This window comes from Fusarium redolens, assembly GCF_020744475.1.
Source record: "Fusarium redolens strain MPI-CAGE-AT-0023 chromosome Unknown BKA55scaffold_9, whole genome shotgun sequence".
Lineage (NCBI taxonomy): Eukaryota > Fungi > Ascomycota > Sordariomycetes > Hypocreales > Nectriaceae > Fusarium > Fusarium redolens.
The window spans coordinates 1,469,842-1,487,523 of NW_025763672.1; the positions used below are offsets into that span (position 1 = coordinate 1,469,842).

Genomic DNA, 17,682 nt, shown 5'->3' on the forward strand with positions numbered 1-17,682 from the left:
CATACTTGCTTCCATTCGAGACAACTGGAAGGGCCTGACTGTGGCGCCTACTGAAGTTACATGTCTTGCCCTAAGGCGATGATGTATCCTACGCCTTCTTCTCATATAAAGTCAAAACCTGTGCCAGACTGGAACGGTAAACGTAACGCCACAGGGAGCCAAGCGAGTCTGTAATTTTTACCGTACTACACCAAAACTGAATCGGTCAGGAGCGTAGAATACGGCACCCGATTTGAGATATGTTTCATGGCTGTTCTGTTACTATCTTCCGAAAGTCGCTGTGGACGATACTTGCATATGAGACATCAGTACACCTTCGGCAGGCGATTCCCGAGCTAGAGTGTCGATTCCAACGAGCAGGGCTTTGTGGTTCATGATCGGCGAAAGGAGTTTTGCAATCGGCGTTCATTGTCTCGGTTTACTTCCTCATCTGGCATCTCTCAGCTCATATTCCATGACCACACTTAGTATAGTAGATGCAGATATCTTCAGTGTATTAAAATCTTTCTCAATCTATCCCTCGCTGTCTTGGTTTCACATTTCTTGACATAAGTTGCCTTTGTCCAGAAGCTCCAAGGAACCCAGAGTTTTATAGCAATGCCCGAGGTTTCGTGAAAAAATAGAGATTTCATGACCGCGATGTCAACGAAAGCCTTAGTCCATATGATGACAACTAGGGTCAGAGAGACAAGCTGGCAAGTAGCTTAAAGCTTGGCTCCGAATGTGAAGCCTTCGCCTAATTAAAATGTATGCAGCTATCTCTCTGTGGCTGGCTCATAGCTCATCGTGGCAACTTTGGCACATGGCTGCCCTAGCTGCCCAAGCCCTCGGTGACTAAAGGGAGGGAGAGACATCTAGAGAAGCAAGCCTTTACGCCACATTCTCGAACTGACGGCAAGCTGAAGGGAGTTTGTGAGTCCAAATTCAGAGGCACAAGATCGACCTCTTGACACTAAAATTGAGCTGAGCCTGGCGCCTCGTTATTGTAAACCCTACTCCATTGTCGGCCAGGCAGCCGATCTTCGACACCAGTGCCGGCTGAAGCTATCCCCATATTGGTACTCTGTACTTGTTCGGCCAATGCCTTCAACTTCAAGCTTCAAGCACTCTTTCATTCTCCGGCTTACGGGGTTAATCCTCTTGATCACAGTCCTGTTCTCAATCTATGATGAATATGTATCATGGCCTCGGGGTCCGCGAACAGGAGTGGGCTTATTTGCTTTTTCCATGTCGTTAGGAGATTCGATAGCGGCATGACGGCCCCTCACTTGGGTGGCGCCGTAGATAATCCAACGAGACGATACACGATACCCAGTCTGCCTAAGTTCTTCTCGAAAATCAGATCATAGTCAAGAAGAAATCTAAAACACAGGTTCGAATGCAAGACAGGTGCGTATCCTTTCGGCTGCCAATACCGTAGCCCCTTTCTGGTTCCTAAATGTCTTTGATGAGCAATAACTGCGAGATGGCCTATATCGGAGACAAAGGCAATAGGCTGGTATTCTTTTTCATCTCGCAGCACATGCCCTTAGATTGATTATGATGCATGAGCTCCCAGCTACGAAACCAGGTACCGGCAATACTCTCTGAGACAATAAGCCACCTCAACACTTCAGCACGCGGTAGTGGGCCTGTACGAGAAATCAAATTCGCGTGGCCATCTTTGCGAGTCCTGAGATCAGCCGAAAAGCTCAAGAGATGGAGACGGTACCGCAAAGTGTTGTACGAGATGCTCCACATCGAGGGTCTTGCAACGGCTTGCCATTAACCACCGCCTCAATGTTGTCTTGGTTATGTCTGCCACAGTGAAATTCAATGCCGATGTGAGCAGATGAGAAACCAAGGAGGCAGTCACCCGCGTGTAATGGGTTGGTACAACCTGCAAGCACACGGTCGCGTCCCAGGCCTCCGGGCTCGTGGTCATCAAGTTCCCTGTGTTGTACAATACTTGTCTCGGGAATCCTCCCTCTGTGGTTCAGTATGCGTCGCCTGAGATTGATAGAAAGTGGCCTAGCATGTTACAAAACCGTTGGCTGGGCAAGCTCAACAACCCCTAGTTTGGCACTATGTGCAATTGCATTTCTTGGGTGCCGAAAGGCATGCATCCTTCAGAGGGTTCTATCCTGCGAAATTACAAATCTGCATCAAGTCATCATCGAATTTCCACTCAAAACAAGGTACCGTTCTCGAAACGGGTAGGAATATTTGCGCCTGTTTAGTCTCATTAGGGGTGAGTATGAGACGCTGATAAGTTGAGGTGTCAAGAGATGCTCAAGACAGGCTGGACATCCTGTCGATCCCAGAGGGAGCTGAGCACCTTGAATCCTGCCATGTCTTACTGCTGGTATCTTGCCATTGCTCAGTGGATATTGGATGACATTATCCATGTTGTGATGCCTTCTCATGGGTCATCCTCTCCACCGCTCACAAGCTATCGATTCCACAGGGTGTCAACAACATGGGTAGGCATCTGGCTGGCGCAACAGAGTACTGTCTGTGCGAGGTGACGTACGGCATTGGCGACCTGAAGGGCTAACAGAGATGAGATAGTGCCAGTCTAGTCTAAATTTGAAGCTTGATCCCCAGGGTTCATAATAACCCGTGACATCGTGTTGTCATATCATGTTCTTCAAGGCTTCATGCAGCAGACCAAACCAGCCGCAGAAACCTACGCAAAACTAGCGCTGCCCCTATCAGAGCACGACGGCACCAGCCGTCGTGGTCAAGGCTGACAGCGGGCCGAACACTCTGTTCAAGAAAAGTCCCATCTTCAGCAAGCCTTGTTGAAACTGATAAACATCGCATCGTGGTTAAGGAATGTCGAAGCCGACGAAGAACATTTTGAGCCTGTCAATTATGTTGTCCTCATGCTAGTCGTCTCTCAAGAAGCCCAGATCCTGGTAGGCAGGGTCTGGTGAGATGAATGGCACCCCCAGATGATCGAACAGTAGCTGGCTGCCAGCCCGCAGGAACTTCATTCTCATAATGTGCTCGGCTCTGCCCAAAGTGACAAAGGGCCGTGCCAGGGGGAGGGGCCCGCTCAAGCTGCTGGGCACATAATCGAATCTGGACTGAGGGTTTCAAGCGTAACTGAGATGAAAATAGACGAATCCTATATATGGAATGGCTCATGACACTGATGGTGTTTACAGCACAGTAATTAGCTACTGTTCTGCGGGGATGGGGGACCAATAGAAGCAGGTGTGTGAAAAAAGCCACAACAGCTCTCGTTGAGCTGCAGTGTCTTGAATCCTTAGGCAAAACAGACTGTGGTCGCGACTCTTGGAGTCGTACGATGGACGATATCATGCTTGGCTACAGCCGCAATAGCGCTCCCACGAGCTGCATGAAAGTTACTTTTTTGTGCCGTATCGAAGGCGTTGGAGATAGACTTTGATGGTTATCAAGCCCGTGGCTCAGGCCCATAAGTAGCAGGTCCATAGTTTGGCATACTGCGGCCGGCCGAAGAGGGTAATTCGATGGCAAGTGACGTCTCCTGGTCCTGCAATCGCTGCAGTAAAAGTCTGCCTTCGAGTGTGGTCAATGTTGTAACTGCCCTGTCCTGTAACTACTGCACTGTGATTAGGGCCGCTGATGAGGTTGGTTTGCATGCTCATGTGGAGAGACGGACGGGGGTCCACTGCCATGTGTCCATCCCCTACCCGAAGTGTCCACGAGCTTCCTTCCCAAGAGGCGCGTACCATTGCAGGGACTGACCTTGCCTTATCCTGGTAGATACCCTAAAATCGGGAGAGCCAGCATGAGGACTGTGCCATCGCTGTTAAATCCCCATGTCTGCCTTTGGCTGAACGCCACAACGAAGTGGTTTGAACAGGTTGTGGTTGGCTGGTTGCGGCCTCAAGGATGTCGGAAAATTCTCAGAGTCAAGTTGAGAACCTTGGGGGTGAGCAGGCACGGCATTGTAGGCTTTTTGGGAGCGGCATTGGCTGGCTGAAAGAAGACAATGGTTAACGCTTGGTCTCGTGCTAAATCTCCGCTTCACGGCATTCTGAAATAAAGGACCCTAGTGGTAGCAGCCGTACGAACGATGATACTGTCCGATACATGATCTGCAGTGCCATCATCGTGAGCAAGGATCAGACTGTGGTGGTGGCTGGTGCTTCACCATTGCTGGCGCTTGCTAATTTCCGCACGTTGCTGAACCTGATCGTTGGCTTGGTAGGCTGAATTATTAGGTGCGGACGTATACATACAGTGTGTACCTTTGAAGGAGTCAACGAATGGTCAGGCTCATGGCTCTTTGGTGATTTAGTTCTGGGTTAGGGTTCCCTGCTGTCGCCGAGTGATGCAAGGCGCGTTTTCACATTTCCCCGCCTGATCAGGCAAGCGGGCGGGTGGATGGATGGATTATCTGCAAGGTCGCAAGCCGTTTTTCTTTGGCACTGCCGATCCGATCAGACGCTAAACTGTCCATACGGCTGGTTCTGTGTCCTCAGGTACCGTTCGTATGGTATCTCTCCGTCTACGGTTGGTAAATGATGTAGTTGGCATGATCCAATTGAACAGACATTCTGATGGTGATGGAAGAGCAAAAAGAGAGCGCTCTGTGTTGGTAATTACAGCATGGAAGGCCTGGACCCCCACCTGCCTCGTATTTGATATCCATTGTATTGGCTCCTCCCGTCTGCTCCTTCTCGGACAAGCTAAGGTACTCCTGCTTTCATACAGGGGGAAAGAACCAAGAGCACTTGGCAATGCAAAGGTACATAGGGTAACTCCTACCTGGTATCGACCTTGCCCTAAGGACTATGTAGCTTGGTAGTAGCTTCCTTTTATTACGGTAGGTTGTGGGAGTGAGGTAAGGACTGTTAGCTCATGAAGTAAAATGGTAAGCTATAGCGGGTCAGCACTGTGATAATATCTGTCTCGAGTTTCAGCTCTATCTGATATTCACATTGATCCCTGTCCATAATATTATTTTTGTTATTATCCACCAGCGTTATCTGCTTCGCAATCTGTGTGATCTTAATATGGATCTGTGTAGGTCACCACTAGTTATGATTATATTCGTTCAATTGCAGATCGGTATATACCTGGGTGCCTCACGCCTTTCCGGAGGTTCTTATTTGCCCCTTGAGATTCGTCGCTCTGACGAGATCGTCAGATCTCATGCTGTGCACCCGTCAAGTTTACACACGCATCTCGCATCCGGCGCCTCTTTCGATGTGCAGGTTGTCGCACCGAGACTCGAGGAGAATTTGTCTCTAGCAAATGCAGTGTAGGGTAGCATCGCGGGCTGCACACACAGAAAAATGGATATGATCCCTGTCAAGAACATAATAAATCAAGCTATCATCCAATGACGGGGTGCCCGTCTCGTCGTCCCTCCGTGGTGGAGCTGCCCTGCTTGATCGAAATGCCCTCATCTCGCAACTTTTCTGGTTCTATAGTGGTGGACTTCCGACTCATTGGGCAGCACCAAAGACATGGCTTGGTAGATTAAGTGCCCATGCTCAATGGGAGCTGAACCGTATTTCCCTGGACGCTCCAGACCTTTTATTTTTGCCACGATAGGAGCATTTCTTCAGCAGGTGTCTTAAACCGGTGTGCCACACACGCCTACCATGTCCGACAACATCCGCGTCATGAAACTCCCAGAGTCGAAGGACAGAAACAGAGCTTGCATTGCATTGCCTTGCCTTGCCTTGCATCGCATTGCGTCCCTCCTTCTGTCTCTGTCCCAATGGTCACACACCGACTTGCTTTTCCTGTCTGAGATTCGCACGGGAAGCATCGCTAGTCAAATGTGATAACCTTTGCGTCGGTAGGGGGCGTCGCAACTTGAAGGGATGAACCGCCATGTTCTGTACCGAGAACGTGGATTCGAGGCAATGGTCTCCCTTTCCAATGTGCTATAACCTTTCATGTCCAATCAACGCTCTTAACCTCGAAGCCAAACCGAGTCAGAAGAAACGGCACTGCTGCATGCCAACGTCACAGCCAGCACAATTGCCCGATAGCTTGGCCACCGCTTCGCTAGCTTAGCAGCGTCCGCCGCCGCCGCCGCCGCCGATATCCACACCGAACCATCCTGCCGGTAGTGCCACTTTTCTATACGAATAACCTTCCCGGAGATTTCTTTCAGGAACAGAGCCGAAGCATCGAGCCCAATCCGCCTTGGCAATTAAGCAATGTATTGCGCTGAGTATATGTACAAAGCCAACAGCGAAATACAGTGATTTGAAAGAGGGACAAGTCTGTTGGAAAACCCAATAAACCCTGCCTGATTCTATCGGCCAACTCTTACCCATTTCTAAGGCTGGTGTTGTGTGGGTGAGACACTCTCAGCCTCTCTGCAGTTCAGACCTACGGTGAGGACCTGACTCGTCCCATCAAGCCTGCAAAACATGGCTTTTAGCAGCCTCCCATGTCTCAATAGCGAGGCCTGGACTCCAGCATACCGAGAGGGTTAGGTGCTCTTTCAAGGCTTGGCCGACATACCACACCACCATGCCCGTCAGGTCCGACGTGGGGTTTAGCAGCTGAACAGGGGGCTGCCAGTAGTGTCGACCGTTATTCATTCTGTCGGCGCGGCTGGAGAAATAGGGATAAAAACGAGGAACAGCCTTGACCTGAGCTTGAAAGCTCCCAACAGAGGCATAGCGCCTGCCATCATCTCTAGACAAGCCAATAAATGTTCACGGGGAAAATCGATGGCGTTGGGCTTTGGATGAAATATTTGACGGCTAGATATGACGGTCGTGGTTTGAACCTTGTCCACCAACCAACTTCGTCATTGCCCAACGGTTCTGGATCATGGACTTGTAAATGCACCTGCATCGTGAAGCCACATCCCAGCATTTGGTTCGTGGCTTATTAAAAGTTGCTGCCAGGGGTGCCTGGAGCAGTGTAGCCCTCGTGGTTTTACCACAACGGCACAGTCTAACAATCAACAAGCCATCACCAACATGTTCTGGACCACATGGTACTTCCCTAGTAAGCTGCAAGAATGGACAGTCGATCACTACAACCATGCTTTGTCTTCCTCATCTACCTCCAGAGGATGGATATCTGGCATCTGATGTGTTTGCCACGAGAGTCAAGCCAGATACGATGATAGTAATGGATGCCAGGCGATGCCCGAGCTGTCTGCTGCATGTAGTAGAGAAGTGGGAATTTGGTCCAGGTATCTATCCCTGCCTAGGGGAGGCAAGAAAACTTAGGACCTCGATCCCAAATGACAAAAAGACTTAGGTAAATTAGCATGAGCTTAGGAGGCTCTTTAATAAGTTTTATTTTGACATCCTATAACCGAGGCCTGCCTCGTGAGCGTTTCTAGACCTTGTATGATAGATCACACGACTTTCGGGGTCTGAGATGAACAAGAACTGCCAGAGTCGTTGTGATTGTCCTTCCTCCCCCCACATCTTGTTGCGAATCGATGTGTTTTCAGCTTTGTTTTGGTCCATCTCATGCTGAGTAGGAAGACGTCAGACATTGACTGCATGTGATCAACTAATTACCACGGATAGGAACATCTCGTACTGATCGTGTGCAAGTGGATATAACAACGACTAGTTTTGGACTCGCAGCCATGTAACGACCATTGGCCAGTTTCGATGTCCGTAGTATTGTCATTCAATTCCATCCATTTTAGTTAGCCGTTGCATCTTGTGCCTAGGGAGCCATGGTTGTCATGACCAAGAAACTAGGGGTAACCGACAGGGCCAGACTTTGGCTCGGGGGATTTTTAGCCATTGGGCCAGAGTCTGGTCTGACCTAACGGTCGCAACTAGGCCCAACATAGACTCGCTTACTGCAGTCAAGGCCAAGTGACCTGTCACCAAGTATAAATTTTCCTGAAGCTTGAATCTCCCCGAACATAGTCAGTTGATATCAGAACCAGTAAGTACACTGCCATACAGCCAGGAGAACATGACCCGAGGCGATTAGAAGAGCTACACCCCATGATTTTTGATGAATTGTAGCATGCATTGCCGTGATGGGACCTTCTGGGGTGATAGTGAGGAGCGGCCGCTCGGGGGAGGAGTGCCGATGTAGAGGCACGACACCAACGTCGAAAATTAGTGACGGCGGCGGCGCAGAACACCCTTGGAACCGGAGATTTAATCATGGCCGCAGACGTCGACAAGATGTGATAATATGCACTGGTGCCCATAAGCTACATGGCTCATCCGGTATGCCATGCGCATGCCATGCTTGGCCCGCTTGGGTGACAAGGGTGTACATCTGTATAGGCCGCTACCACCGCAAATCAAGCTCAACGATTCAAGATCTAGCGCTCACCAAGACGGAAAATTTGTCTGCGTAAGTGTCCACGATGGTACTGTTGCATTCACTAGATGGTACGGACTGATCCTTTTGTTGTGTGTGCAGTGCAGGGTCCAGATATATTCCTACGCAATACCTACCTGATGGAACTCGGAGTGGTCGGTGGGATCGCACTAGCCAGTAGTCGGCCGTTTGTGAAAGGCTGCAGTAGTCAACGGCAACGTCATGAAAACTTGATTAGACGCCAAGCCACACATTTCGAGTCAGTCTTGAAGCGACTCCATGCAACAGCTGGAAAAGAAGGCATGATGTTGAGAACACCAGACGACTTGGCCTGTCAGCAGACCAGGTTCGGAAGTTTCTGTCGTGTTTCTTCACGCTGTAGCTAATTAAAATGAAGGCCCGCCCAGAGCTTTCCAACCTGACACTACGCGCCTTGCAGTGACAGCTGCATAGTGGGGGGAATAAATCTGCTAGTAGAGAGAGCCTGAAGGGTTGTTTGCACTGAAGACGATATGAAGCCAGAGTTAGCATGTCCGACCATTATAAAGCCTGCTCTGAATGTTGTATTGCCCCTTTATTGAGCCCAACGGACGCTTTATAGGAGCAAGCGTATCTCGATAACCTGTGAGAGCCAATATCTCTAGCATCGAGGCATTCGCCTGTGAGTAGAACGTCTGTACAGCCCCTTATAGTGAGATCTGAGTTTCCCTCGTCACGGGCCGGGCTGCCACCTTGTCGACTCGGGATGTTCCTAACAAGACTGGCTCGGAGTCTTGGAACCTGCAATGCGTCATCAACAATCCCCTGGATCATGTGCTCGGTTGCAGAAGAAAAGGATGCCCCCACAAGATAGTGGGAGCCGATGCGGCGTATCGTCTTGTGTTGCTCAACAGGTTGTGATCCGGCTCCTGGACATGAGCGAGTCTTGAGTCGAAAACGCAGTGTTGAAGAACCAGAGGACAGGGATAATATGTGGCACAACTGACTGGGGTTAAACCTTGCACCCTGACACCAGATCTCACGGCATTGCACGCCTGGATTTCTCGGCAAGCTGTAACGTCAGTATTTCGATGCAATTTTTATTAGGAGATTATAGAAGAAGAATGTTTGTAGAAACATACGAAAAGACTGAGATATCAATTAAAGGTCAGGAAAAGTCCATCGGCACTGGCCATAAGGGCACCTTGAGGTTGGAGTTGAGCTGGTTAGCTTAGTAGGTAGGTTCCTTCCAATCTAAGTTGGAGGTAAGCACGACCTCGAAAAGTGACTGGGTTAGCAAACCCAGCTGGAAAAAACATCCATGGATGCAATTGCTTGTTGTAGAGAACAATGACAAGGCCCCGTGTCAACCAGAAGGCGCTTTCCTCAAGTGGCCCCTGTCTCTTGGTTCCTGTCTACAAGCTTCACCAAGGGAAAGAGGCGAACTATGAGTGAGGCCTCTACCTGTCGCAGCGATATCACAAAACCTCCACTACCATACAAGTAAGTTATCTACGACGTGAAATGTGACGTAAGTACTGACGAAGAGACATCTACACCAAATCGTCTCTATTTCAGGGACCAAGACCACCCACTACAGTACAACGAAAGCACCTAGCACCTAGCACCTAGCACCTAGCAACTGGCACCTGGCTCCTGGCTCCTTGGCCATGTCATGTTCCTGTGAGAACCCAGCCACCTTTATCTCGTCTTCCGCGCCGCCCGTTGCTGTCGCTGTGTCTGGCTAGATTCGCGATACTAGCCTGGGGGCCAGGAGCCCCATGCCCCAGGGTCCGATATCCCAGGCCACTGGGGCTGGTTTGAGGGCTGATGGATGTTGAACGTTGCTGGCCGGAACAATAAGCTAAACTTGTCTGAGCCAATATCGCTTGGGATCGCCATCACCCCAAACCCCAAACGGCGCTCTACCCTTCTCCTGTCACGGTGGTACAGTGCCTAGTGGGTTAATAAAGCGTCAACTATGCTCAAGACAAACCTCACGAGATACTAATAAGCGAGGCATGGAGCGGAAAACTCCCGACCTCCATTTTATACAGGCCCAAGCCGCATCTCATCTTGCTTGGCCACTGTTTCTTGCATCACCATCTATTACTTGACCCCCGTTTTCAGGAACCCCTAGTTGCAACCTCGGCCCTGCGCCCCTGAGTTTTGTTCGTACCCCAGTACCAGGATAACAGGCCTCAGTACCTATTGCAGTCGCAGGTATCATGAATGGCCTCGTTAATTCGGAGCACCGGCTAAACAATCGCTACCGATTTTCGCAATGTGGCTTTGCCTTCAGTTTAAGCACTGCACTGGGGACCTTAAGTCCACTGAGAGCACCAGCCATGAGCGCCAACAACATGGCCTAAAGCCAGCGCTAACATCCACACCCCAAAGGGATAGTGTAATTAACACCCCCATACTGCGGCCAGCCCGTCAAGCTTGCGAGCCTTGGAGCTTTCGGTACCTGAATTCGTCCCTATCAATCATGTTCATGGACAGAGGACAAGTTTGTGAGCCAGTCGCATACGAGCTCCACCCTGGCCTTCCTGTGCACATTCGTGTGCAATCGACCTAATGAATCGACTTCCAGCTATGGACCAGCTCATACTACACTGTATTTGCACGACTGATACACGATGCACAGCGTCGACGTTGAATGTCTATTCAACGGCGGACAGATCAGATCTACTACTATGAGGTGACGCTTGGATTCTTGGGGTCTGAAGCTCACTGGCACGAGCGCCGTGAAGGACACGATCAATTAACTACAACTCAGCCCACTTGCTGTAACCCATGGGCCATCAATTGGCCAATGCCTTTCTGCCCTCGCTCGACTCTCATCGACTAGCCACTCACCCTGTCCCAATGGTCACTGAGAATCTATCATTTCTTTGAGCTTCCACAAATGACTTCACAGTGGCTTGTCTTGGTCGTGAGCTGTCGTGTTTCTGGGCTTTTTAGACATAGCATCTCATGGGTTTCTACAAGAAGTGCTTTCGAGTTCCGCAATTACTCTTATGTTGCTCAACTAACAATTAAACAATATCCATACCCCGGTCTGAGCTTTGCAGTTTGGCTGACTACCACGATCCTTGGCCACGAACGCACATATGTAAATCAGGTGTCCTTCTTCACTTACACCTTCATAGGGTTACCAAGCAAGTTGGCACTAAGTTGCTGGTTGGGTCAGGTTTGCTGGGTTCTCAGGGTTTTCCTTGTCGCACCCCTCCCCCCTCGGCCGGGTGTTGAGCACTTCGACAACCTTCATAACGGGCCACCAAGACTATCTCCACAAGCCCTGAAGTATACACTCAGGGCCCTAGTCTAGCTTGCTTAGGCTGGGCTGGACTGGACTGGGTTGTTCCATTGCGCGAGCCCTTACTCACAAGACAATACTCCGGTATCGTACCAGGTCAAGTTCGTTAACACCTGCATTTACATCTACATCTCTGTCTTTCGTCTGAGTCTTAGTTTTGGTCTCAGGCGTAAGCCTCTGTTCTGGGCCAACATTCTCGATTTCATCCTTGTCCCTGCTTTCTCCTCGCTCAAGTACAGATACAGAACTTGTTACTGCTTCAATGGACATGCTCGTTGTTTATCTTTGTTGCCCTTCTCTCTTAATTCCGTCCTTTCGGGACAGCCGATATCTAACCCAACCAGTCGGCGCGAGCCCGCCTTGACTACGGCGGCTCTCTCACTCCATTCAGCGTCTTCCTCGACCGCCCTTGTTCATCTTGATCTTGCCTTACACCCCCGCTATCAAAATTGAAGAGCACCCTCCACCGATTAACAAGGACCACTCCCTCGGTGCTCAACGAGAAGCAAAAGCTAGAAAGTTGTAACTAATATTGCTTCTGCTCGTCCACACTATTACGCCGCCTATACCACTACTTCCAACTGATATAACGCCCCAATCACCATCACGTATTCTGTCTTATTGCTTCCGCACCAAAGTTCTCACTCTGGTGAACTTCTGGCGCATATTGCAAAGACCAAGGCAGGCGGAGAATTCTCGTTATGGAAATCTACCGGAACCCTTGATTGACTTAGCAGCCACTCTAAAATCCGAACCAGGGTCCTACGGCCCTGTCACCAATCCTGATCCATCCAAGCTGCATCTCAGTCGCGCTGCCACTCAGAGGGAAGGTTTTATTGCATACATAGTCTCACAAAAACCAAGCGTAGGCCACCGAACAGTCTCCGTCCGCAGTCCGATCACTTGTGTTCACGGCCTCCCGGCCAGCAAGGGGCCCGAATATACTTACTCACCCGCCCTACCTCACCCGGTTCCGCCTCTCAGGTTCCGGCCCTGAGTATCTGCGGTTGGCCGCTTCCGTCTCGACCTCCCAACTGCACGGCTTGACGTTGTATCACCAGGACCTCTCCAAGATCGCATCTTTGTAGTATCACGGTGCAGCATCTCGTCTCACGCCTCCTCGCTCTGGCACTCGCTTGTCGCTTCTTTGATCCCTGACTCGCTACCGTTGAAGTATTCCTTCACAACCGCCAGCCTATCATTCCGAATGCCCTTGGTAACTTCTGCCTCTCTGCCACCTCAGCTCCGCAGATCTTAGAAGCGGGGCACCTTTTCATCCAGATCAGCTTCGACTGCCTTGCAGCTCGCAACTCGAAAGAAAGGGTTTTCGGACTGGTAAGAAGCTGTCAAATTTGCACCTGGAGCTTAACAAGAGATACCTCTTTGTCTCGGTCAGCAGTTAGAACTTGACAGGTGGTCATTGACAACAACCGGAAGTTATTAGCCCTGATCAAATCTGCCTGTATCGCAAAGACAAACCAGGACGACAAACCCAGTATCTTCGTTGTTTCTAGCTCAGGGTTGGAGTTCCTGTTTGTCCAGCCAACTAATCCTGTAGCAACTTTGCCCTCATGGTCATCAAGGGATCCCTCTCCGATACAGCTTCCGTCCCGCTCGGCCAACGCCGCGGCATCTCAGACCTGGCGCAAATTGCCTTAGACCTGGCCTGGGTATCCGAGAGTGCAGAGCAAGACTCCTTTGCTCGATATCGAGCATATCCCTCTCCGCCCATGTCAGGATCTCCGCCCCTCCCCTCGAAGCAGCCCCGAGACGCTGGGGATCGAGGGCAAGCACCTGTGGGATATTCAGCTTCTAGCCAGCCCGATGCTTATTGGGGCAACTCAAATCAACAATTACCGACTGATCACCGAGGACCTCCTAACATGCAGACCGCGCTTCCTAGATTGTTCCAACCATCCCCCCCAGACGCACCGCCATATCCATATCGAAGGGCAGAAGATACCGTACCTCGACCTGTTTCGTACATCCAACCGGGAGGACCATCCATGCCCCAATCATCTGGTTATATTCCTCCTGGAATTCCTGGGGCACCTTCGTCTTACACGTCATCTGTCCGCCCGTCCGTGGTTGAGAACCAGCCTATGACTTCACCGAAATCGCAGAGAAAAACGAAAGGTCATGTGGCTTCCGCGTGTGTCCCTTGTAAACGAGCGCATCTTCGGTAAGTGGTCCTCTATGTGTCCCCGCGAACTAGCTGTGCTAACTCGTAATTAGCTGTGATGGTATGTTTTCGAGATCTTTTCCTTTACGTTATGTTGCAGAAACCCTTTCTCTGCTCAATATTACTCCAAAATTGGGAGGTGATGCCAGTCTATCCAGCACTTGGCTAGTCCACGGTTATCTCCCGGCTTGCTGGACTTCCTGTCATAAGAAACAATGCCCTGATTAAGTGCATGTTGTGTCTCTTGTCGATGTGTTGGGTATCCTGGGCCAAAGGGGATGCACATATCGATACACGCTTCTGATCTAACTTCGCGAGGGCAAGGAGTGCTAACACGTTAATAGCACAACGCCCATGTTCGAGATGTATCACGAATGGGAAGGAAGAATCATGCGTCGATGTTCAACATAAGAAAAGAGGACGACCGCGACTAAGGGATGATCGTGAAACTCGCTATGATCCATCGAGATTTCCTCATCCGCAAGAGACCACGGCAAGGCGACCGCTGAGCATATACCCTTCGGGTGTTCCAATGGGACCTGGGTAAGGCGGATGACGTGCCGTCCTGGCATTTTTGTCGAAGTGCTAATGATTTAATAACAGGGAACATATGAATCCGAGATATCCTGAGCGAGCGTCCAATATGGACGCTCCCACTTTCCCACCCCCCCTATCGGTCGGACCTCGAGGAGCAGATCCTGTTGCTTTCTTGAACATGAAGATGGATTTCGCGAAGGCATCGCCAGCTTTTATGGAAGCTGTAGGCCATGTGGAGCTCCAGGGACAGAACTTGGGAGATGTCGTTGTTCCTGCAGAGAGGGAGAAAGTTGTGTCGATTAGAAGTCAGCTGATCGAGGAGCAAACACGGAAGGAGCCGAACTATTTACCTCCGATCCTTTCTCGACTCGACCATATCATCCAGGGACTCGGGTTTGGCGCAGAGGATATCGGACGGTTCCAACTCGACCGGAATGAATACCTAACTTTCAGAGCTGCCGATGGACAACCGAGACAGTATCCCGTTCGACTCGGACTCGAGAAGGAGGGCTCGATATACGTAGTTGTCATGGTCCTGAGCTTACCACCCCGGCATGCGTACCCTTTACCTTCTTCGCCTGCCACCAGAGAGGCTTCGCATGCCTATGGTTCTCAGCCTCCAACTCCACAGTCTCTGTATAGGACACCGGTGCCGCCAGGACCACCTTTCGATATGCCCAGAGGTCGATTCAACGAAGTCCCACTGGTATCTCGACCGGCTGCCGTTCCCCCAACACAGTTGCCTGCCAACATAAACCCTGGAGTTGCTGCTGGGACGGGTTCAACTTCGTATGCTGCATCGCCAAGTCATACAGAGTATGGAGGACCCCCGTCATATAATGTTCCCCGAAGCGAGCTGCCCCCTACAAGCGTTTATCGACCTCAAGCAGCCTTTCAGCTTCCACCAATTCGAGCTCAGCCAGGCCCAGAGCAGCCTCGCCCACGGACACGCGAGGAAAGGTCCAACCGAGTTGATATTGGCGGCCTAATCGACAAGCCCGATGACCCTGAGCGGCGGCGATAGTGTTGTTGATATTTGGATCCTGAGTTAGCCCCTAAAAGCTAGATGGAAGTTGGATCCTGTGGAGCGTCGAGATACATAGGACTTGTTTGATTTTAGTTGTTTTGATTTTAGTGCGGCGGGATTTTGTGTCTACTTAGACGCCACATGTACTATAATCCTCTTGTTATGATTGTGTCTTGTGTATCGTTACGTGTATGAGGGCGAGAAAGGAGGGTGAATACGGCCTGGTGGTGTCGCTGAAGCATCTGTGCATTTACAGCCTGTGGCGTTAGGTTGGGGAGAGCGACAACAGTTTTGCAATGTCGAATATATCCATACAGTTGGATTTAGTTAGGCTGATCTTTGTTGTTAGACAGCTTTGTATGAGCGGAGAATGGGGTTTTCGTTGACTTTGAAAGCGTTGTGGTATATGAAAGAACGGGTAAACGAGGTCAGTGATGCCCTGTGATGGAATTGGACATAGAATGAGGCCGGCATGTCTTGTCTGGCCCTGAGAAATAAGACTCGACAAAACAGAGGAGAGTGAGTCAGATTGTGCAAGAGGAAAAGAAGAGGATGTGAATACCGGACGCGATACAATGAGTAATAGCACGTGTTTGGTAACACAAACAGAAGCACAAGCATGAGCATTATGGGTGTCAGAAGTATAAGTGAGAAGCCAGTGGAGTGTTACAGTGCGGCAAGGACAAGGACAAGGACAAGGACAAGGAAGGCCAGAGAAGGGCTTTTAAAAGCCAATGAGAAGTGAGTGCAACGGATATGTGCAGTACAGTTCGGATATACACAGACAGAATCATGGATCCAATAGAAGGATGTGATGTGCGAGTCAATACCCAAATCTGGTTCTGTTGATGTGCGATTCGCAGGGGGTTCCCGGGGGGCGTGTGCGTTTAGAGATGTATTGATGGATGTTCCGGTTCTGCAAACCATAGGCAGGTAAGGTACCTAAATTTTTAAAATTAAATATTCTCCGAGGCCGTTAGTTCATCTCCATCCGCATCTGCCTGCCGCATCGCCCGCCCCCCCATTATCCGTCCGCGCATGGAACGTTACGGCAGTTGGGGAGACGGTAGACGGGAGAAGGGGTGGACACTCCTGCTTAGACGGCGGAGGAAGATCCGTCGCCCCGACATGAATGGGATGAATGAGCTGAGCTGTGGCGGTGCATGAGGATGATGTCACGGGGAGGGAGAGTAGATCTTGCTTATATAGATGTAGATGTAGACGTAGAGGTTATAGTGGAGTGTTTTAATGCGTTTCACTGGTGCAAGTAAGAACTTATTTAAACACGCTTTTGCGTTCTATATACCAATTTGACTAGGTTTGCCAATTCGACACCACATCGCAATAAGAAAACGATACTTGAAAGAGGAGAAGAGGAATATTACAAGAAACTCTGAGAATAAATAAAAGAAATATAGTATTATTATACACTTTGTCTCGCGACTGTTGGTCTTGTATCCGACTCGCTGCCTCTAGTCTCTTATTCGATATGACTCCAACATGCTTTTTTTGACCGCATGTGTTACTCAGTTCATGTTCGGCAACTTGGGCATATGATGGGGCAGTTGGTGGTTGAGTTTCTTGCTATCTTCCCATTGAGCACCAAGTTCGTCTCCCAGGGGATCACTTCCATTGGCGACACCGGTAGCTGAGTTCGAGAGATGAAAGTGTCCGAGGGCGTTCCTGTCGCGGCCTCCGGATGCGGGGCGTCCCAGAGGTGGGGACCGGGGCCGAAAGCTACAGTGGGAGCAACGGTCTGATGCGGAGGAGCTGGAGCGCGATGATCCTTCATGATTAGAGCCCGAGCAGAGACAGCTAAAATGTCTTATTAGTACCAGATCAATAGAAAGGATCAATGTGAAACACACCTCCCGGATGACTGTGTCTTTGAGTTTGAGCTTGGGAGTGAGTCCGCTGCCATCTTGAATGGTTGAGATGTGTGCCAAAGGATCTGGGGTTGGGTTCTTGATTGCAGGGTTCAAGGTCGATCTCTAGATGAGATGGAATGGGCCAACAGAGATTGATTTAAGGATTTGAAAGATGGAAGATATGGAAAATATCGACAGAGATATTGTAGAGATTACTCTAGAGTAGTAAAAGAATAGATCTTACGGAAATGATTCTTGGGAGTAGCAGACGGAGCATCTCTTTTATGGGGGTTCGTTATCCTTTGAAATGGCAGACCATGGGCGGACCATCTGCCTCGTATCTAGCCTCCACTGGCATAAGGAGGTAATGCTGAATGAATGACCCATTTTCAATCTGTTTAGTCTAAGAAAATGGAAAAATCTAGCATTGGGCTGACTGCTTGGCTTCTGCTTCTGCATACGATGCGTGGTACCTTGCATTTCGTAGTGCGCAACTCACACAAAGAGAATG

At 50.0% G+C, this 17,682-nt stretch overlaps 2 protein-coding genes across 2 annotated transcripts; one reads left to right on the forward strand and one right to left on the reverse strand.

Moving 5' to 3' along the window:
• Positions 1 to 13,128: 13,128 nt before the first annotated feature.
• Positions 13,129 to 15,300, forward strand: BKA55DRAFT_540414 (uncharacterized protein; the record flags this gene model as incomplete). Its single annotated transcript, XM_046190264.1, has 4 exons — positions 13,129 to 13,739; positions 13,793 to 13,800; positions 14,084 to 14,282; positions 14,343 to 15,300. The coding sequence occupies 4 exons, from the start codon at positions 13,129 to 13,131 to the stop codon at positions 15,298 to 15,300; spliced, it is 1,776 nt and encodes a 591-aa protein (XP_046048793.1).
• Positions 15,301 to 16,829: 1,529 nt separating this feature from the next.
• Positions 16,830 to 17,224, reverse strand: BKA55DRAFT_691109 (uncharacterized protein; the record flags this gene model as incomplete). The annotated part of the gene is made up of 2 exons (XM_046199612.1): positions 16,830 to 17,118; positions 17,172 to 17,224. 2 exons carry the CDS (start codon positions 17,222 to 17,224, stop codon positions 16,830 to 16,832), a joined length of 342 nt encoding a protein of 113 aa, XP_046048794.1.
• Between the last annotated feature and the right edge of the window lie 458 nt (positions 17,225 to 17,682).